General features: G+C 35.2%; 1 protein-coding gene and 1 long non-coding RNA gene across 8 annotated transcripts; one reads left to right on the top strand and one right to left on the bottom strand.

The window, feature by feature from the left end:
- The first annotated feature begins 622 nt into the window (after positions 1-622).
- LOC101735782 (probable E3 ubiquitin-protein ligase HERC4) lies at positions 623-22831 on the top strand. Of its 7 annotated transcripts, none has more exons than XM_038012716.2 (21): positions 623-926; positions 1355-1526; positions 2355-2591; positions 2730-2886; positions 4698-4806; positions 4899-5030; positions 5825-6007; positions 7525-7548; positions 7882-7956; positions 8887-9078; positions 9784-9963; positions 11068-11202; positions 11667-11828; positions 12451-12627; positions 12956-13222; positions 14894-15071; positions 15723-15901; positions 17008-17199; positions 18743-18885; positions 19522-19630; positions 20613-22831. In XM_038012716.2, exons 1-21 carry the CDS (start codon positions 861-863, stop codon positions 20763-20765), a joined length of 3222 nt encoding a protein of 1073 aa, XP_037868644.1. In that variant the 5' UTR covers positions 623-860; the 3' UTR covers positions 20766-22831. The 7 variants fall into 7 exon arrangements, with proteins under 7 accessions (XP_037868644.1, XP_037868648.1, XP_037868651.1 ...); XM_038012717.2 differs by having other exon boundaries at positions 639-926; positions 8908-9078; XM_038012720.2 differs by lacking the exon at positions 7525-7548 and having other exon boundaries at positions 8908-9078.
- On the bottom strand, positions 13716-14429 carry LOC105841487 (uncharacterized). Its single transcript, XR_001139594.4, has 2 exons — positions 14151-14429; positions 13716-13839 (listed from the first exon to the last, which is right to left on the bottom strand). It is a non-coding gene; the product is annotated as an uncharacterized LOC105841487 (long non-coding RNA).
- Positions 22832-23095: the final 264 nt, after the last annotated feature.

The raw sequence follows: 23095 nt of genomic DNA, 5'->3' as shown, positions 1-23095 counted from the left end.
AAGGTAACGGACGTATACTATATGCCATTTTCATAGTTCGTGACGTCTACTGTGTAGCGTATCTTCATCAAGAGAAATCCCATAAAAACAGCATGGCTGTTGATGATGTCTGGGAAATAATTAAAAACTCTTTTTCTCTTCAATGTTCTATTGACGAATTAAAAAGGAGGAGAAATTTGTGAGACATTGTGAGAAGGTGGGTGGCGCATTTACGTTGTAAATGTATATGGGCTCCAATAACCAATTAGCACCAGGTGGGCTGTGTGCTCGTCCACCCATCTAAGCAATAAAACAAAAAAAAAACACTTTTTGCATCTTCTTCTTCATCTTATCAGTCCACTGCTGGACATAGGCCTCCCCCAAGCCTCGCCACAAAGACCGGTCCTGCGCTGCCTGTATCCAGTGGATCCCCGCGAACCTCAATAGATCATCGGCCCATCTTGTGGGAGGCCTACCAACGCTACATCTTCCAGTACGCGGTCGCCACTCAAGAACTTTCTGGCCCTTTGCTTAGCCGACATAATTTCAGTCTTTGTTTCAAAAAAATTGTTTTATATTACTTCTTGGCTTTTTCTAACATGAAAAAAAACTAAGTGACACTTGACGAAATTGACAAATGACTATTTCATTTTGATGACAATTTCCCAGGCTGATGAAGACGACGTTGAAAGATTGTTCTCGATTTTTAAAAATGTATTCCTACTGCCTTTTGCAATCTCAAAAATGAAATTTTAAGTATAGAATTCTGAGGTGAACTATAAATATATAAATTTACCTCCATTCCTTCAGACTGAATGACAAAGTATAGGTTATAACAAGCTAATTCAAGCTATTGAAAAAAATTGCAAAATTACAAGAAAATGTTTTGTTGGGGCAATGCAACTCATCATGAACTGTGCATCGACGGTTCACAAATAACTGATTTGGTTAGTAGTTATTGTTACTAGTAAAGTAAATGAATTGTTTATTCGAACAACTTACGGGATGATAATTTGAACCGCATCTCTAATTGTTGCTATCAAATGTTTTGATTACAAATAATACTGTGTAGGCTTTTGTTATGTTTACCGTTTAATGGCTATTATACATGAAATGGCTATAAATAGTACATTTGTATAAAATCTGTTGTTGCTCTTTGTAATCTGTTATCTAAATTATTTCATGTTTATAAAAATTGGTTAAAAATGTAAGGCATTGTATTCATTTTAAATTATAGTAGGTGTTATGTATTCAAACCCTAAATGAAACCCTCAGGTTGTCTCAGAAATCCATTGATGGAAAAAAATCCTATAATATTTTAATTGCTTAGCTTAGTGAACATACTAACAACTTGATTAATACAATTTTGCATCAGGTTATCAAGCCCACATTATCAAAATGGAAAGAAAGTGATCACATACAAGCAGTAGCAGCTGGCGAATTCCATAGCTTATACCTCTCAAACAGTGGTCATTTATATTCATGTGGAAATAATGATGTGGGTCAGTTAGGACGTCAAACTGAATCTGACAATGGAAAGAATCCAGGTAACATTAAAAATAATGCTATTTTGCTTAAAAAAAAAATATTGAATTTTTTTAAATTTTTCAACTTTAAACATTATTTAAAATACTAAGACTTGTTCACCGGCTTCAATTTTATGAATCCTAATATTCTAAATACTTCACCAGAAAAGACTGCAATTCAGCAGATGCTGCCACCATATTGTAAACAGGCTTTTTAAATTTAAAATTACTAATTTCAAAATAATCATTAAAGATACATGGGATCGTCATGCTGCCTTATGCCTGCATCTTTTTGTACATACTAAAAATGTTAATATTTAACTAATTGTAGTTTCATTTTAATTTAGGGAAATAAGATAAATATAGGCATTATAATTGAATTATACTTTGAGTTTGTTAAAATTAAGAGTTAAATTAAGTAAAATTAAGTAATTAAATAATAAAAAAATAAGTAGTAAAATTAAGAGTTAAAATTCATATATTATTATGAGGTCTCTCTATATATTTCTTAGTTAAATTTTGTTAACTATTTTCATCATGCAACTAGTGTGATCCTTTTGTTTTGTAATTTTTTACCAAACATAAAGTATGAAATATCAAAATTGAGGAATAAAGCTGCAACAGCAATACTGCGAAATATACATTCTAATCTTCATAATTAGGATATCAGGTGGTGGCCAATCTATATAATCTTTAGAGCATAGAATTAATCATAAAAATCTTTTGTCATTCCAATTGTCTGTGTATTTGAGAACATCTTGTGTACACGCAAAATAATCTTATTTACATACTGAAAATGTTGTTTCGAATTTGTGGATAGTTGTTGTTTGATATTTTAAACATTTTTAGCTTTAGTGGAAACATTTAAAGACTGCACAATATCGACAATAGCATGTGGCCTTCAACATTCTTTAGCTATAGATGAATGGGGGCAGCCTTTCAGTTGGGGCTCTGACAGTATGGGGCAACTTGGCAATAACCTTGGCGCTCATGCTCAGGACAAACCTAAATTTGTCAAAGGGTTAGCAACCAAAAATGTAATACAAGTAGCTTGTGGAGCCTATCATTCTGTGGCATTAACAAACAGTAAGTATTAAATAGATTTATGTTTCTTTGTATTTAACTTATTTGACCTTTGTAAAGTCAAAAATATATTTCACAGTAATATATAATTTAAAAAATTGGGATAGCTAAATATCTGGTTTAATTTTTGAATATTTTTAGGTGGTGATCTCTACTCATGGGGTGCAAATAGTTATGGACAATGTGGTTTAGGAACTATATCAAACAAGGAAATGTCACCTCAACACATTTCATCATTAATTGGTGTACCTATTGCCTTAATAGCATGTGGCAATAACCATACATTTGTGCTATCAAAGTAAGACTAGTGAATTAATTAATTAATTTTTGCATTATTTTATACAAGAAGCCCGAATTACACTTGTTAGAAAGATGGGTTACAATACACTTTTATATAATTACTAAGCATTTCAAATCGGCATCTCTGCATTGTGTAATCATAATCGGAAATCAATTTGTGTAAAAAAAAGTCATCCACTCTTACTTTTTTTCTTATATCTTATTTTTAACTCAACTCTTCTACTAATTTAACATTTAGAATATTAAATGTATTACAACCCAGTTGCGTTTAGAATAATTTATTTATTTTATAATATTTTAGAACCAACATTGGTTTCAAATCACTATTCATGTGGTTAGATAAAATATTTTTTGTCTGTAGAATCGATTGTACTTATATGTCTGAATTGTGATATTTATTATATTTGACATATATAATGTTAGGTGGGGTGGAATATGTAGGACTTGATGATCTGCAGACGTTGGGAGCAGACCGCAGGCCCATAGAATTTTAGGGCCCTACCACACTAAACGACTCCTGCAGTCTTACACCCGACGTCCGATTTCCGTCCGATGTCAGAACCCGGTCAGAGTAAGGTGGTTCCCGCGGTCAACACTATAACCAGACACGCGGCGCCACCCCGAGGACACCCGACTGACGTGTCGTCGAGGTGATAGTCAACGACCAAGGACGCCGGTCTCCGCGGTACGGCAACCCTACCAGGCCGCCCGGGCGATGCCGCTGGTGTCCCGAGATACCCCATTGGGCCAGAACCAGCCTGCCGGGTCGAAACGCGATACACCGCCGACCGGGATGTTGATGTTAACTATAGCTATCTTAACTATACTTATCTCACTTCTCAGCTATGTATATTAGTTGTTCTCGAGAATCATTACGAACAGTTCGTGCGTAAGGTTGACGACTTTCAGCCACCTGAACTAGACGGATTTCGAAAGGGCTACATTACCATAGACACATCCATCCATATGCTCCGGCAAGTTTTACAAATAACTAGAAATGCTAATAAAACCTGCCGCGTTGCTTACCGTCTGTGGATTACGAAAAAGCCTCGGATTCGATTGAGAAAAATCTTCTCAATCCAAATACCGTAGTGGCTCAAGACGAAATTCTATGACCAATGTGTGTTGCCAGTGAACCGTGGTCGCTGACAATAGGCTTTATCAGGAAGCTCAAAATCACTCAAAGAGTAATAATAATTGAGAGGGCTGTGCTCGTAGTTTCTCTGCGAAATCGAATCAGGAATGAGGAGATTCGCAGAAGAGCCACGTTAACTGACATAACCCAAAGGATTGCAAGATTGAAGTAGCAATGGGCAGGGCACATTGCTCATACAATAGATGGTCGCTAGTGCCGAAAAGTTCCCGTGTTCCGATCGCGTACTGGAAAGCGTAGCGTTGGTAGGCCTCCCACGATGTGGAATGACGACCTGCTAAAAGTCGTGGGAATACGCAGGACTAAATATTATGGTGAACCTTAGCACAGGTCTGCTTCCAGTACTAGACTTCCGTGGCTGAAAAAAATTATATAATATTCACATTTACAACTAAAATTTGTTTCGGTTACACTAGCTGCTTTTCAACTCTCAAATCTATTTGAAAATGTGGGACAGCCATTATTCAAAACAATCAAGACTATGACCCTTTGTGTTTGAGCCCACCTTGACTCACATGATATAACATTGATTGGCTCGGTAGCCAGATAGGAGATGTACCTAAGTAATACAAAAATAATAATTAGCTAATAATTCCAAGAAGATAAACTAAACCCAAAAGAACTATAGTATGGTGATATATCTATTTGTCTCATAGATCAGGTGCGGTTTTTGGATGGGGTAAAAACACTCATGGACAACTTGGTCTTCAAGACGTTGAAAACAAATGCTATCCCACTCACCTAAAAACATTGAGAAATGTGAAGGTATGTTAAGTAATACTACTATGTAACAAATGTATGTTGTTAATGAGTTTCAGGTATAAATTAATAAAAAGATTTTTAAATAAATATTGTAGGTATGTCACATAGCGTGTGGTGAAGATTTCACTGTTTTCTTGACATTGGACGGTGGTGTGTTCACATGTGGAACTGGTGAATACGGGCAGACTGGACATGGTACGACTAGAGATGAGCTTGTTCCAAGAAAGGTACTATTTAAATTTTCGGTATATATTTTTTTACAAGACCTACACTTATGTAAAAAATAAAATGAAATGGCCATATTATATGAACAAAAGATGTAAAATGGTTTATACAAACAATAAAAACGTTAAAAAGGTTTCGAGAACTGTTTCTCAGAGAGTTGGCAGAGTCATCTAATTGATAATATTTATTTATATATATTTTTATATGTATATATTTTTATATGTATATATTTATATATAGGTATTTATTTAAGTACGAGTATTTGTATCTATAAATATTATGTGTGTTATATTTACTCAATATGTTTAAGTAATATCACTATCACACTATACCTACCAAGGTTCATCTCTGCAGCCCTCTAAGGTAGACTGTCAGAGAATGCCTATGGTATTAAGTCCGCCTTTATACTTTCTAGTATATTTTATATCTATATATAAAAAATATAAATAAAATAAATATAAAAATTAATATAAATAAATATAAAAAACATAAATGAATTGCTGTTCGTTAGTCTCGCTAAAACTCGAGAACGGCCCGACCGATTTGGCTAATTTTGGTCTTGAATTATTTGTGGAAGTCCAGAGAAGGTTTAAAAGGTAGATAACTATGTAAATGCTCGGAATTAAATAAAAATAACAATTTTGTTTTTCCTTTGATGTGTCCCCCGTCGGGCGGATTCCTTTTGTTTGTTTTAAGTTTATTTTATGCAAAAGCTTAGGTATTTTATTTATTGATTGAGGCACTACGAAGTCTGCCGGGTCAGCTAGTAAAGTTATAAATAAATAAATAAAAACAGATTGTCGAGCTGATGGGCAGTACAGTGACGCAGATAGCGTGCGGACGACGGCACTTGCTGTGTCGCGTCGGCGAGCGAATCCTGGCTTGCGGTTACGGAGCGCGAGGTCAACTTGGCTGTCCGCACATGGCGTTCGCGCTGGTCCCGACACCTGTACCGTTCACACCCAACGACGAATCTCCGGTAAGTCGAGAATTAATAAGCCTTAACCGTACAGGTTTCATCAATGAGTTTGAACTTCGATACATTTTTCGCAAGGCGAATCAATAAATGTTCCGCTTGCTTTTGGTATTAAATGAAATGCCTTTTTAGTTACTCGTATATCACCTGAAATAAATAAATAAATAAATATTTATATTTTGGATTTTTTTAAATCCGTTCTGCCAAAAGTAAATTCCGCACGCGATTTTATTACGCTGTTTCATGTTATTGCGATAAATCGAGAGGTAAGTCTCGGTCACTTTTGGGTTTGTCGCAAAAAATATTTTGTTTTTTGTTTTTCTGGGTCTTTATGAATTAAATACCGAGCCGCTTGAAGCCTTTGGTGTGAAACGCTTAGCAATGTGAATATAGTTCTGCAAAAAAAAAATTGAGAAGAAACACGAATGTTTGATTATAATAAATTTAATCATAAAACAAAAGCGGAAGTTAAACAATATTTCCCTTGCTCTAAAAACACAAAATAGAAACGATAGCTATCGTCAGTGTTCTAAGAGAGCAAAAGGTACATCTGTATACCACTGGCGCATACGGAAGTATTGTAATGTAATGTTTTAAAACAGGGTGCATTGAAGCCTTTCTCGGTAACAATTTCAAATTGTCTAGACCAGGGATTCCCAAACTATTTTGGGGAAGAGACCCATTTTCCAAAATAATAAACTGATACCTCAGAACCCCGTAGACAAATTATATAAATAACTTAAAAACTCTTACTCTCTAACTTAAACTCTCTTACACATTATTTTTTTCTCATCAATACAAAATCATTACTAATAGAATGACTTGGCGCTTGATCAAGTTATCGGTCGATGTCGACCCTTTTGGAAATCGCTGGTCTATACGATAAAAATGGTTATACCTGACTTAATGACACTAAAAAAGTAAAGCTCTTAGAATTTGTTTACTAATAGGTTTTGCTTTGCACGAAATGTAATATGGTTCAAAACTATGGGCCCTAAACAATGTTACAATTCTGCTAGCGTTAAAAAAGTTTCTGATTGTGTGGCATAGACAATGTGATTTCGTCTTTGATTTCTACCGCGAAGAAGCGATATGTCCTGGTTTGCTAGGTGATAATACAATAGAGACTTCGACTTCATGTGTCAAGCCGCCGGCATTGAAATAGTGATGTTATGGATTCCTTAACAATTTAGCATCATGTACGACGTAGGTACTTAATGCAACTATAAAGCTTGAGAACACATTATAGATTTCTTAACAGATAGGTCGTGGGTTGGTTTGCCTATCTAAACGATAGCAAAATTTAACATTATCTAAGGGCCCAAAAGACACACGGAATTTAAATTGGCTTCTACTACCTATGATATTGCGGGGGACACTAAATATTATGATAATATCGTTGATAAAATGTTGAGTATATCTTCTGTTCGTCTTAAGTCAGCAGCTTTAGAAAAGGCTTCTTCACATTCCGTTTAATACCAATGTCAAATAAATCACTATAAATAATGTTTTCATTATAGACCGAACCCATGGATCAGAATAAGGTGATTAATTTACGATCATAACTTTTATTACGCATTTCCTCTAGTTATTAACGTATTGTAGCTTCCATAGTTTTTGTCACACATATTGTTGCTTGGACCAGCGAATTTAGCTTTTAGCTCATGAAATTGGTTTGTCGAAATTTCTGACTCAACATTGCTTCAGTGAAAATGTTTTAAGCACGTTTATAAGTTGATACGTATGTATATATTTTTTGTTTTGTTGCTTACAGATAAATTATCTATAATATGTTTTGTTGTGCACTCTTCAAATTATCCCGTATTGTTAAATTTATTGTTTTGGAATGAAACTAACCGAGAACTATCCTCCTTTAGCCAAAGAAGAAAGCAAAGGTGGAGGGTTCATCGACATTCGGTCGTTCGGGCAACGTGGGCACTTCTAAACAAAATGTTGAGTCAATTATATTATTATAAACTATAAAAATGAGCCATATGTCATAATACACCTTTTTCTCTTTATTTTACCCCAACTATATAGTCGCTTTTAGTAGTGTTAACCTATATAGCATTTATTTGTCTTAGTTTTAACTTAACTTTTGGTCTTGCGTATACGAAAATAATATAAATGTGTCATATTTACAACGGGGCCAGTGTTTCAAATGTAAAAGTTCCGTGACTTAAGTTTTAGTGGCCTTGCGCAGTTGAAACTGTTCTTTCGAGTGATGCTCAGTGTAGCAGTTCTAAATAGAGTTCTTCTGTTGGAATTAGGTCGTGCTTCACGCAGTCTCACTGTAGATTCTATACAGTATCGTACAAACATGATAACCATTTCATAGCACCCATTCAGTCAAGGCACCCGCTCCTTCCGCTTGTGTTGTGATAGTTTAAATCGATTATTTGAAACTGAAATTATCACAATTTTTCGCATTTGCACTATACACTAATAAATATTCTTAGCATGATTCATAGTCTGATGTTTATAATTGTGAGAGGAAAAAAATCATCACAGGTAGGTCGTAACCTCAGCTTTTATATATTCACAAAAAAATGGCTATCGATAATTTTGCTGAAGCACGTAACTGTTCCCAAATAGAAACTAATTCTCACCGAAGTTTGGTGACTTTGGTTTCGCTGCTTAGTTAATTATTATACTACTATCCGAGTTTTGTATTATTCACATTAATATACTAAACATTTTAATTAACTAAATAAATAACTAATTTAAAAAAAATAACACTATTAAAATCATATTAATATAGTGTGTAAAACACAAAGACCCTCTTTTATCAGATGGTTGAGGTGCATCAAAATAAAGTTAACATTTTGTGACTGGCAACATCGAAATAAAAGTGATCGATTCAACACGTAATTAATTCGCAGTTTTCACCTGAAATCTTCAAGGGTCCGATTAAAGTGTTCGCGGGAGGTGACCACAGCTTCGTGGTATTGAAAGGCGACAAGTCCGGGCCGGTCGACTACCGCACTCCGGACCACAGGAAGCAAATACTCACGCTCACTCTACCGAAGCTAGCCGCGTGTCAAGTCTTCAAAGATAAAGATTTCGTTAATCAGGTACTTGAACTATAAAAAAATTGGCTGATTAATAACCCCCTATAGTAAAGTCGCGGTCGTCACTCAATAGCTTTTAAGCCTAAGCGGTCATATGTGTGCTTAGTGCGAGTTTTTAATACTCAAATTTGTATGTATTTGTAGTTTGCCTACGTTTGCCGCCAGGGGCGCTGTTCCAACTGCATACATATTTGAGTTAACTTTTACGCTATTGAGAACGTTAAAAACCTCGCATTAAGCACACTGTTCTACCAGCAATGTGTCTTGCCCACTGCTACTTCAATCATGCAATTTTGTAGGCAATACCTACTAACTATTGTTACATGGACTTATGACTAAAAATAATGTACTTGTTATTTGCCTCAAAAAGCTGTTGGAGGCTATTTTTCAGAGGCATACAGTCTTATATAGCACTAGTTATAAATTTATGATAGTTAATAGTTCGATCCGATGTAAGTCTTATATTAAATGTCATAACGAACAATCACTTTAGCAATGATATTGCTATGTTACTATTTCACAGATGTACCTACCTATAACACAAAAACCTAAGTAAAACCTACTTCATTTTTTCGCAGGACAACCCCTATAGGTGTTGTATATACGTTTGCCTTTTTTATAGTCTCCTTCAAATTTCATAGAATTTCAAATCGGACGACGCTAAAGAAGTATTCACTCTAAAACGCGTACAACTCACGCTTATTACAGGATTTAATGGCGTACTTAGAGACGGTGTTCGGTTCGCTGGCGTGTGTGAACGCGTCCTTCCTGCTGCCGAGCAACGGACACTACTGTTGCAACACCAAAATGCCGGGCGTCGACCTTAGCAAAGCCGAGGAGGCGTTCTCGTTGATCAGCCGATTCGAAAACACGTCCATCAAGGAACTAGTGAGTGGGTCTCTTCTCATTCTGAATTACACATTAAAAAAATTATGTATTAAGAACTTGTCAGATAAGCTTACTAAGGCCACGTACAAATTACAAGCGTTCAACGCTCGATGAACACACGCTAAATTTTTGTTCACATGACACGCGCTTGTCAAGCGTCGAGTCGAATTGCCGCGGCCGCCAAGATTAGTAGAGTTCTTACATTTGTCAAAGATGGACGTAGAAACAGTTTTAACGGTGATTTTATACCTACAGCCGAAACGACTACAGTAACTATACTTGAGACCTTAGAACTTATATCTCAAGGTGGGTGGCGCATTTACGTTGTAGGTGTCTATGGGCTCCAGTAACCACTTAACACCAGGTGGGCTGTGAGCTCGTCCACCCTTCTAAGCAATAATAAAAAATAAAAATAAAAACGACGCTACAGAAGACGAAGATATTGGGTTCACTCAATGTTGTCACACAGGCTGACGACTGAAAGCCAGTACATAATTTTGTATCCTAAATTGAAGCAATTCGGATCAAATTTTTTAACTACTTAAAAATGTCCATCAAGTCATTTGATGACTTACTGGCTCTCATAAACGATGAAGTGATGAACCCTAAATGTGTCTATCCGCGTCGCGTCTAATCGCGCGCTCAACTGAACGGTAACATAGACGTTCAACGTTTATTAAACCGCGCGTTAGCATGTGTACGGCCCGAATAAAATGTGTGTGATAACGCGCGTTAAGCGCTTGTCATGTGAACGTGCCCTAAGAAAGATCTGAGAATCGATTAAAGGAAAGACTTCCAATCTCACTCCTTGCGTCGATAATCCTCAATGCTGAGGGTCTTACCATAGCCAAACGAAAACTGTTACATAGCTATGTTCGCTTTCTTTGTATAGTCCATACTCCTTTTATTAGCCAGCTTAATGGATAACCGCTTCGCATCAAAAATGAGCAGGATTAGTGCGGAATCACAACATGCTCCACTGCCAGTAAATACGCAAATATAAGCTGCGTATTAGTCGTAAAGTATATTATTCGAGCGTCTTACCTATCAGGCCACGGATTAAACATTAGGCACCGTCTGACAAAACTATAATCTGTTTTTCAGATATTCAGTCACTTAACGGATAATATAATTAAGAAAATGAAGCCCTCTCCACCGGATGCTGAAGCTCTAAGAATGTTTCTAATATTACCGCTATATCACGAGATGAGAAATCCCAGACGCCATACCCAGCTACAGGTAAGATAAATATTTTCAGTACTAATTATAATAATTTCCAATGCTTAAATATATATATATATATATATTTATATTCGTCTACAAATAATAATTGTAACAATAATATCTATAAATTTGTATATGCGTACTGGATTCGAACCCCGGCCTTGTCGCGTCGCTCGATAAGAGCGTACCGGTCGTCTTTATTATTTAGTCCATAACCATTTAGAAATATAAATAAATCTACCTTTAGTAAAAAAAATCCTACTATTATAGTAGCCTCGAAGGTTTTGCTAGATTCGCAGAACGAGATAAATCTACACACACATGTAACTTCAAATCAATTTTGACATCAATGAATATAAATGTCACTCTGGAACCTAAAGCGTGTGCTGACGACACAGATATTTTTTGTTTCTTAAATAAAATCAATTGTATACATTTGTATAACGATGACACATGATTGTATTTTAATATTTTTTTAGGGTCCCTTTGCTGAAGCCTTCAACAACTTGTCTACTCATCCTCAAAAAATAGTCAACTTATGGTGGGAGGCGCAGACGACGGAGTACTTTGAGATGCTCGTAGATATATTCAAAAGCGTCGTTGTGTACGAACTTATGCAGCCTGTAGTTAGATCGACTAAGGTAAAAGCGAAGTGGTATTTTTTTGTATTCATTTTTTCCCCACATTGAATCAATGATGTCGTGTAGGAACGCATGATTGTTCCGTAAGGAGGTAACTGTGAGACATTCAAAGTATGTCAAACTAGATACTAACTCAAATACACCAAACGAAGCTTGTGGTGAGTGCTTAACGGTAGACAGTGGCTTGGCTCTGCCCCAGCTATTGCTGAAGTCCATGGGCGACGGTAACCACTCACCATCAGGTGGGCCGTATGCTCGTCCACCTACAAGACCAATAAAAACAAACCCCACAATTTATATGTATATAAATCAAATACAAACCGTGGGGTGAATTACATATAAAACTAAATACAAATTTAATAACATATCGCACATACAGAGCTATAATTTCACTTATGCGATTCTTGTTAAAACTGAACTGAGTTCGTGAAAATTCATTTTTTAAGATGTTTAATTTTTAACGCTTCTCCTGAAAAATTACATAATTTGCATTAGTGATGTCATAGCACCGTATGTGCGATATAATTAGGTCATAAACAATCAAAATACAATTACTGCCGAGAATTATTCAATATATATTATTAGAAAAGAGAGTATTAAGTAGCGTGCGATATATTTACAGAAAGTGCAATTCAAACACAGCACCGTACAGATATTGAACACGTTGTCGTCGCTGAACAAGATCAACTTCACGAACCCGAAGCTACCTAAAATACCGGCTGAATGTTTCTACATAGAGGACTTGTGTGATCACGTTGACATCGCTTCTGATTATATTAACTGGTTGTCGGACCAAACTGTAAGTGATTCTTTGTTTATTATCGTTTAACTTTAATATTATTGAGATAGAGACGCAGAGACGGTCATGTGTCACTCCCTAAATATCAAAACATGAATGTTGTATGCATCACAATACGGAGTCTGTATTTGTGCTACACACTGAATAAACCACACTAATGGTCACAAATAATTATAATAAAAAATGATACCATGGGACCAAGGGAAAATTTAGATGAAAGCCCCCAAATAAAAACGCTTTAAAAAAAACAAAATTATAATCCAAATTCGTATTAATAAATAGTTAAATGAAGGAAAATATTATATAATTTATTTAAAATAATGTTTAGTCTACCCAGACGCACATGTGCAATTACGCTTTCCTGTTCGACGTCCAATGCAAGTCGTTGCTGCTGAAGATCGATCAGCAGCTACAAATGCAGATCGCCATAAGCAGGGCCACCACGCAAATCTTCACGAGGCTCTTCATGGATCCGACCTACGAGTATCAGAGGGATCAGTTCCTCAACCTGACCGTCTCGAGGAACCATATCGTCAGGGACACCATGCTGCAGATAAGCAACCATGACACTTCACAACTGAAGAAACCGCTCAGAGTAAGTTTTGAAAACTGAAACTTCTCTTCGGACGTGTCGTCGTTTGTCTGTTTTCAACAGAATTACTTATAGTGTGGCTAACAATGATGTTATAGTAAAAAGAGGTAGATTCGTTATATTAGTACTAATACGAAGTCAAGCTTGTCCGTGGCGTATGTACCTATATATATTTATAAACACACTAAACTATACGATATTATGCGGACGAATTAAATCGACAATTAGTTGATGATAAAATCATATAGCCACGTGAGCAGAGTTAACTTGACAAGGTTGTAATGTGTGAAAAAGATAGCATGCTAACTAGCAAGACCGTAAACAAGACGGATATATATTACGCAGTGTCGTTGCGATGTCACGACTTACTTCATAGATTAACAATTAAAATGTCATAGAATGAACATAAAATTGTTTGATGCCTACGGTTTAGTAAGTAGAATTGATATATTTAAAATGAGCTCCTGCTATTCTTTTAAGAAATAAAACAGCAATGGACAAATAATTTTATTTTTTTATTTTCATTTAGTTCATTATTATTTGGCCGCCAATCCTCTTCATGTCTTTGTCTACGTACAATATTTATCCATTGGTTACACCTTAATTCATTTGCCGGAAACCTTTAAAAATAAAATCAAATTTGTTAATTCATTTCTCGGTTGTTGTGAGCTAATGTGTAGGCAATATCATGGAAATGTCCTTTCTGTTACTTTACTCTTTTTAATCTTGACAGACATCTTTCTTACACTCGGTGACCGGAGTATATGCCGTCGCACTAGAGCCTTTTTTAATAAATTTAAATTGTTTAAGAAATCCAAATATTTTGGATTAATTTAAATTGAAAAAGATAAATTTAAATTGTTTAAGAAATCCAAAATATTTGGATTTCTTAAACAATATAAAAGCAAATCAATTTAAAATTAATACTTACGCATGACATATCATCCCTAGACTTTTGGGAGTCTTACTTGTATAGTTTCTACAGTGTCGCATAACACAGGACGGCATTTTAGAGAAATTTCGCGGAACAAAAAACACAGTCAACGTTACCAATGCTTTCACGAGACTAAACTTGAGTGCGCTAATTAGCTCAGTTTTACGGCGCCACTTTACGAACTCAAGTAACTTATCTACCTCTTTTTACTATAACATCATTGGTGGCTAATGTTAAATTTAGTCAAACGAATAAGTGATGACATTTCATTAATGAAACGCTAATTTATGAGGCTCCTTACAGTAGTGCTTCAATACTGAGGCAGCTAATAACTATGCTAACATTGTTCATGAACACTGTGACTATAGTCATCGTAGAACACAAGATATTCGACAGATGCCTGAATCTCGCTAATGATATTTTCAAGAATAGTTTTTATATATAGAAATTCTGAACAATAACAATCCGGCTCTCCCTCCTGATTGAGTCTATTCTGGTGAAACTGGAACTTTTCCCAAAAATCTGCCCAAAATCCGGGCGCGAGCAACATCACTCACTCAGTGGAAGATCTTCCCTTTGTTATTATCACCAAACTTCTACACGAAAGACTCGTAATCATAACAATATATCAACGTAAAGTCAAACCAATTTTTTATGCATATTTTATAGTGCTTACTCTGAATTCTCTTTTAATTTTTCATTCTAAGTTTATTAGGTGCTGACTGGCTTGATTGTCACAGGTCGAGTTTATTGGCGAAGAAGCGGAAGATGCCGGTGGCGTTAAAAAAGAATTCTTCATGCTACTGCTCAAGGAAATATTTGATCCCGTATACGGTATGTTCAAGCAATCCGAGGAGACGAACATGATTTGGTTTTCAAATAATCCATTCGAAGATGACGTCATGTATTATGTGATTGGTAAGTAACATGAAGTGAAAAAAACGGTGCGCGTGCAACTTGTTGCACGTGAATGAAGTGAAACTTCTTTGTCGATGTGTCACTACACATCGTGGTTTTCTTCATTTTTCATCCTTAAAGCAGATTGTTCTTGTAATATGAAATGCTGTGTATAAGAGATGCGACATCTTCAATATTTATATTATATATATTTTAAATTACATATAGATAGAACAATAAATATGTATATTTTTTAATACTTCATTAAAATATTGGAAGCTCGCGCTGGCCTGTAACAGGTATACTACGGGTATGCGTTCGAATGCCAAGCATTCACTCTCGCTCTGTCTCTTTCTATTACCCCTCCCCAGAAGCGTCGAACGTTTAACGCAACCTTGTTGCAAGTCGCATTAGAAGTTTCACTTCAATAAAACGCTATACCAGTTCGTCGTCAAAATTTTGTTTTAAAATCTAATAATTTTCATATTAATGTCCACTTACGACCTTAACTCTTTACGAAACTGGGTACCGAAATGACCATATTAGTTTTGCTTATGTCTATATTAAATGTATAATTAATATAAACAGTAAGTTTTGGAAGGCGACACTCGCCCGTGAGCCGGCGCCCGAGGTCCGCGTCCGCAATTGTACCAACATTAAATCTGATTTCAGGGGCCATTTACGGACTTGCCATATACAATTCGATTATTATATACGTTCCGTTCCCGTTAGTTTTGTATAAGAAAATTCTCGGCGAATCTGTTATGATGGACGATTTGTCAGATTTGTATCCAACGTTAGCCAATAGTTTGAAAAGTTTATTGGAATATACAGACGATGACGTAGAGGAGGTAAGTACGTCAAGATTATCCTTCTCGCTCTTTCTCACAGAAAATTTTAATTGAGACGACATTGTGTCCATATTGTAGTTTGATGTAACGGGTAGCTGCTTGGCACAACCCACTAGGAATGGTAGTATTGGTAATTGACTAATAAGAAAATTAAAAAATATTGTCATCAGAAGATAAAGCTATATCATAACTAAGGACACATATTAGGGCCATAGACATAGTAGTGATGTCTTGGGTATCTAGATTATGTACGATTTATTATTTTTGTAAAACTAATGTAGTAGTAGGTGTCTGACAAAAAAGCAACTTCTGTACTAACTATAGTTTCTATTGGAGTGGTCGGGTTAGAGTAAACATGAGAAACAAAATGTCAAGACGAATGAGCCGATCCATTGTCAACAATGGCAAGACAATGACGAATATCATCAGCAGTTTCACAATAGAGTGTTAAAAGTAATCGGAAGAGTTTCTTAAATAGATTTCAAGTTATTTTTATTTATTTAATAGATTAATTTACTAAATTTGGCAAATCTTCATTCTTTATTACTTTAATCCACTACCCGAACTAACAATTATAATAATTTATAAAAAAAATAACAGTGTAAAATTAATAACGGCCGAGATCTTATACAAAACTTTAAAAACAAAACTTTAGAAAATTAATATATTTTGTGGCCTTACTTGTTTCTACCCATTTGCGCGTCGTTTATCTTACATTAAAATTTATTAGTGTTCTACTAATTTTTTTTGGTAAAGTCGTTATGGACACTTCAGGGAAAATTGGGTACAGTCGTTACTGACACTTAGGGAAAATTGGGTACAGTCTTTCAAACTGAAACGCATGATTGCTTTACTATGGATACAAGAAGGTAGTATGAGCTTACATCTTGGCCTACCAAGAAGTAAGAAGGGTGAGGGAATAAACGGCTAAGTCTGGAATTGGGTGAAGGCTACAAACCTAGAGATTTAGAAACTATTCCATACCCTTGTATCTGGTTAATAGCTGCATGGACTGAAGAAATAATGATCTTTAAACGAATTCACCTAAAAATGTTCGTCCCGATTTGAAATGGTGTTTCCTTTATAGAAATCCATTGCCATTGCAGGTGTTCGGACTGTGTTTCGCCGTGAACACTGAAGTGTTTGATCAAATACAAGTGAATCCACTGAAAGAGGACGGAGAGAATATACCTGTGACGCGCGAAAATAAAGCCGAATACGTTGAGTTGTACGTGGACTTTTTGCTCAATAAATCTGTGGAGAATCAATTTAAAGCTTTCAATCAAGGTTTCCAGAAGGTAAAATGTATTTAAAATTTTATCTGCTTTATCCTATATTTATATACATAAAATGTTGATATTTTTATTGGTTAGATTGGACGAGCTCACGGTGGACTTGATGCTAAGTGTTTAACGAAGGCCATAGACATCGACAGCGTAAATGCCGCCCCGTACCATGAGATATGAGTTCTAAAGTCTCAGTTTTTACAGTACAAAGGCTGCTTCTATACTGTTTTACGGCAGAAATAGGTAGAGTAGTGGTACCTCCCCGTATGGACTCAAAAGTAGACCCACCGCCAGTAATTACGCAGATAATAATTTGATGTGTTTGATATTTATTCCACGATGTTATTCTTTCGCCGTGAAAGTCAATCGTAAACATTCGTTAAGTTCGTATTACATTAGAGATATTAGTACCTGCCTGCGCGATTCGAACACTGGTGCATCGCTTGACACGAATGCACCAGGCATATTATCCTTTAGGCCACGACCAATTCAAATTCATCGTTATAGTTGATATCCATGTATTTCCTAACCTCGTAACGTATACAATAATAAAATATCCGTGCAGCCTACGCGCGTTAGGAGTTAGACTATCAGAAGTATTCTATCTCATTCTTTCGCACCCTAAATCCTATAAAAGCATATATTTGTCTCTTTCTAGTGTGGCATTTAGAGTTCATTTCCGTTTCATCCGGTACCAAATCAAAGCGGTGCTAAAGAAGGAACAGAGTTACAACAATTTTTTGTGTTTAGTTTCGTATTTTAATTATGTCTCCGACTCGCCAACACCCTAGCTAATGAAATTTTCAATTCAAAAACATTAAAAGAAACTACACCTATAATAGAATTATTTTGTCGCTGCAGTTTGGGTCATAAAACATAGCCCGGCTAGGGCGGTGTGCATGTGCGGGCGCAACGCCGTTATCGATAAAAACAAATGAGTCATCAAAAGCAGGTACATGGCGGCGGGGTGTTATACGAAGGGTGGTGAGACATTGTTATGTTATGAGTAATTTGTAGTTGCCTGCAAGTTATAGTACATTATGTCGAAGAGAAATGTGTTTTTATGCATTTGTTCTCTGAATTTCTTTAGTGACACAATGGCTACTCCTCTGTTTTGTATCAAAACGGCAGAAATTATTCAAAATAATATTTGCACGTGTTGTTATCAACAATGTGTTAAAAAATTTCACTGAAATAAGAATAATTCCCGAAAGGTTACAAAGTGTTAATTTCTGCCGTTCTCGTTAACTTGCTGCGGCGATATGTGGTGTAAGTGCCCACAAAATGACAAAACTAAATACACTATCGATAACGCTTATCGACAACAATAATGCGCATCACTATGCCCGTCCATAAGGCTCGTGAGTGGAAGAGAGAGCGAAATATTCGCTTCACCGCTCCGACTTTTTATGACCCAAACTGCAGCGACAAAATAATTCTACTATAGTTATTTGGTGTGTTGTTGTATCATTAAATGTATTATTATAATAATTTAATGTAGTAAGCGATACGTGAGCTAAATTGTATAAGAAGTTTCACTTGTCTATAATTTCAGGTGTGCGGGGGTAGAATAATAAAGCTGTTTAGATCTCACGAATTGATGTCCGTTGTCATCGGAAACGAGGAGTACGACTGGGAAATGTTTCAGAACAATTGTGAATACAAGAATGGATACTCTGAAACTGATCAACAAATCAGGTAACTATTAATTGATAATGCCGAAGGAAGACAAGAAAATTTCGACTCTAAAATAAACTGATAAAGGTGTTAATTTGATAAGCATAAATGATAAATACGTTTTATTGTCTTTTCATCTTTTTACCGTCTGTTGGCTATATTCCTTTGTGAATACGTATGACGAAATATTTCCTCACACATCAACTGCTTCGGCATTTAGATGTGACCGCATAAATATATTTTAGTAAAGTTCAAAAATATATTTTAAGCAATTTCTATGTTGTAAGTAAAATATTAAAATAATAAGTAAATCAATAAAGTATACTTTCAATTGTATTCTCTGGGCAACAGGTCAAATTTTGTCTGTATTTCTGACATTTTTGTGTACAATAAACAAAAACAAAATTACTTGTCGCTCACGTTATGTGAACTCGCAATAAAAAAACAGGCAAACCTGTGCTTCTCGCTAAATTGTTTATTCGATTGAATTATTACAAGGTACATTAAAATAATAATTTCATAAACATTTTTAATATTATTGGGTCCATGTTTACCTTTCCCTTTCCTTTTAAATTTGCATTATCACTTGTATTAACGATTATTTCAAACTATTTGCACCATCACTTGTACTAATTAACGATTATTTCAAACATTTAGATGGTTCTGGGAAACGTTCCACGAGCTGCCGCTTGAAGATAAGAAGAAATTTTTGCTTTTCTTAACCGGCAGCGATCGTGTTCCGATACAAGGAATGAGGGACATTAAAGTAAGTTTGCAGCATTATTGTGTTTTGTTAATTTACTGTGTTATTGATAAGTAACAAGTCTGAGTTTTATTAACCGATTTTACTACACGCAATCCCGAAAAATGTTCTATGTTATTTTATCTTATAAGATACCTTTAAGCGAGCAGTTCTTGTATAAATATAATCTGAATCTCAGAAACGGCTCCAACGACTTTATTAAAATTTAGTCTAAAGGGAATTTCGGGGCGATAAATCGATCTAGCTACGATTTATTTTCAGAAAATATTGTTTTATTCGTGTTTTCAATAATCAACTTTATGACTCTTCCCGACATCTATTGGCGAATAAAAATACTATTTTTCATAATTGAGAGCAACTACCTGCTTTAAAGACACAATAAGACTTTAGCTATTTCAGCAGATGGCGTTGTTAAGCCACCCGAAGCCAATGAGTGTTTGGTTTAAGGTTCGACCAAGAAAATGAATTGTTTATTTATATTATTTGTGTCTTTTTAACTCACGTGTTCACTTAAAAATGCCTAAACGATCTTGGAATATTTCATCATTTTATCAATATGTAATTCGTATTTAAATATAAATTCTGAAAAATACAATTTACCAAAAAATAAAAAAACCGAGCAAAGCTCGGTCATCGTCTAGTGAATATTAAATGTTAATGTTCAATGTTATAGTCGCGAAGGACTGCACCCGACTTCCGCCGGAACCGGTTGTTGAACAACTGGTATTCCTATTCACGTTCAGTTTTAAATACATGCTACATGCATACATGTTATGTCCGTTATTACTTGATAAGGTGTTCGTTGGTTTCACTTCACCCGGTAGATGTATTCGCCTAGGATCGACTAACCATTGTGTTAAGTGAACTCAAAAGCCGACAGACCGCAATGTGAGTTTAGAAGGTATATCAAAATTCTCGAAATTTTCGATCTCTACAGATCATTTCGTCACAATAACAGCACTTTAGATAAATTAATGTTTTACAGATAAGAATTCAACCAGTGGCAGACGACAGGTTCTTCCCGGTGGCCCACACTTGCTTCAATCTTCTAGATCTCCCGCGTTACAAGACTAAAGAGAGGCTCAAGTATTATCTTCTGCAGGCCATTCAGCAGACGCAGGGCTTCTCGCTGGTCTGAGAAATAATATTCGTTTTCTAGTCGTTTTAAATCATTCGTTATCGACATTTTATAAAAAAATGGAATCATGAAATCATTGGTCGGTCAAATCGATAATCAATATCGCTCTCTTTTATAATTAATCGTGCAGGGTCAACTTCGAACGTCCCTTGTCTCTTTGAATAAACGGGTGGTTTTAATTGATTTCGTCCACAAGTTAAATTTTATGTAATCTTTGTTTTCATGGATCCATTACAATAACGATCAAATCGAAATATTGTCATTATTTCATTTTAAATGGAATCTTGACACTTATATTTCACCAGTAAATATTCGAATTTGATAAAAAGGAAATGAGGAGTTTACTTTGTTTGGGAAAAAAACGATTGCTCACCCTCAATCATTCCTAATAGAAAGGTTTTTGTTTTATTTTATTTTAATTCTAGATAATTCTAGTGAATGTCAAAAGCGCTCTTGTTATTTGCACGTTTTTCGAATCAATGAAAATACTTATTTTTATTTTTAAAACCTATTATGCGTGCGTTTTTTTCTAAATTAATAAATAAAAAAAATTCACTCAATCGTTAAAAATTCTATTAAAAAAACAGCTACAAATATGAATAATGTTTCTTCAATGAATATAATTGATTTCTATAATTATATTACGTTCGCGGAAACACACCATTATAAGCCTCTTTCTGTTTTAATTTTATAAAAACGAAGGAACGGTCTCCAAATATTCTCAAAATGTTAAGGTGTGTCCACATGCACACGTAATCACAGAGTAACCACTGTATCGGCATCCGATTCCAATCGATAAGCCAACAGTGGAAGGCTATGCTGTCCCTAAATAATTGAGAAAAGAAAAATTAAAACAATGCCTAACTGAGGATGTCTTTCACATCCATAATTTAGTTCCTACCAAAAACAAAAAATCACGTTCACCTATTCATATGCATTATAATTGCTTCACTTAGAATTGTTTCGTAACGGCTATTTAAAATTTTTTGAAGCGGCATCTATCGACGTTTATAAAGAACAACAATAAACACAAATTCAGAATTAAAGACACTTTAAACCTAGCTTATTAATATAATAACAATTAAACAGGTTAAAATTCAATGAACTAGAGCTTAATTTAAAATACATGTACTAATCCACCGCATTTAAGAGATAATTAGGTTTTAGACTATTATTTTTAGTCACAGCGTGCACGCATCCTAATTTTCCTCATCCACAATTCAAATAGTTCAAACAGTCTCTATTACTATAATAATTGTTTCCGCGAACGTACTATAAACAATATTGAACTTTTTTTTATATCTGTCTATTTTATAATACAATATTGAAATCATCATAATATTATGATTACTTCTCATATTATTTTATTACGATTACTTCCAAATTAGGTTATTATTGATAATAATAATGACAATGAATGCATCGTACACGTGCAAAGGTAACCTCTGTGATACAAAGGCACGTCTCTAATTCGGGGCGTAAAGAACTGCTCTCGAAAACAAAACATTAGCACTCACTTAAAGGATTACTTTGGTCTTCAAATATAATTTGTTTGTACACAGTAAGGATTAGTAAACAATTTTAAGTAACGAAAGATCTGCTAACGCGCAAGGTCAACGACCTCGTGTTGCGAATTCCGTGTTGTACGCTTTCCATTGCACGCCCTGGAAATGTTAAATCACAAACACGATGGGTATTTTGCTTCGTTAATATTGACTGAAAATGACTAATATTGGTTTTGGTTTCACGAAGTAGCTCATTTATTTCTGTGTCTATAAAGTCGAATTTATTTATTTATCTTATAAAAAATACGAGTGGGTAGTTGATGTTAGCGTTTTGCGTTCCGAGTGCGGTTCCGTGCGCCCCGTATGTTTAAGGGCCTGCTTGTAATGTTGTTACACTGATTCGTTATAAACTGTACATAAAATATGGCGGTAATTAGCTTGGCTAGATCGGTGTTGTTTTTATAGCATTTACGTGTTTACCTCGGCCTAGTTGTAGCTATGGCGCAATTTGTACATTATGTATATGTATAAATAAAAATAAAATATTTTCGTAATTAGAAATTTGTTTTATTTTATCGATTCCTATTATTAATATTAAGTAATTACAGGCTATCTGATGAGTATTGCGTTGTGGTTTCAGGTTAATGATAATATAAAATTCTTTAACAATTTTTTTCTCATAATTTGACATTGTGATGACTCTTTTTATTACAACTTTAGGCTTGTCCGCTTGAATGTGAGTGGTTACTGTGCCATATATAAGTTCAACCGCAGGGGCATAGCCAACCCGCGGCCTACCGCTGAGGACAATGTTATGATGTGGAA

The sequence above is a fragment of the Bombyx mori genome, chromosome 9 (genome assembly GCF_030269925.1).
Source record: "Bombyx mori chromosome 9, ASM3026992v2".
In the NCBI taxonomy this organism is placed as follows: domain Eukaryota; kingdom Metazoa; phylum Arthropoda; class Insecta; order Lepidoptera; family Bombycidae; genus Bombyx; species Bombyx mori.
Note: the sequence above shows the minus strand (reverse complement) of the source record. Positions and strands in the feature narration are given on the sequence as shown.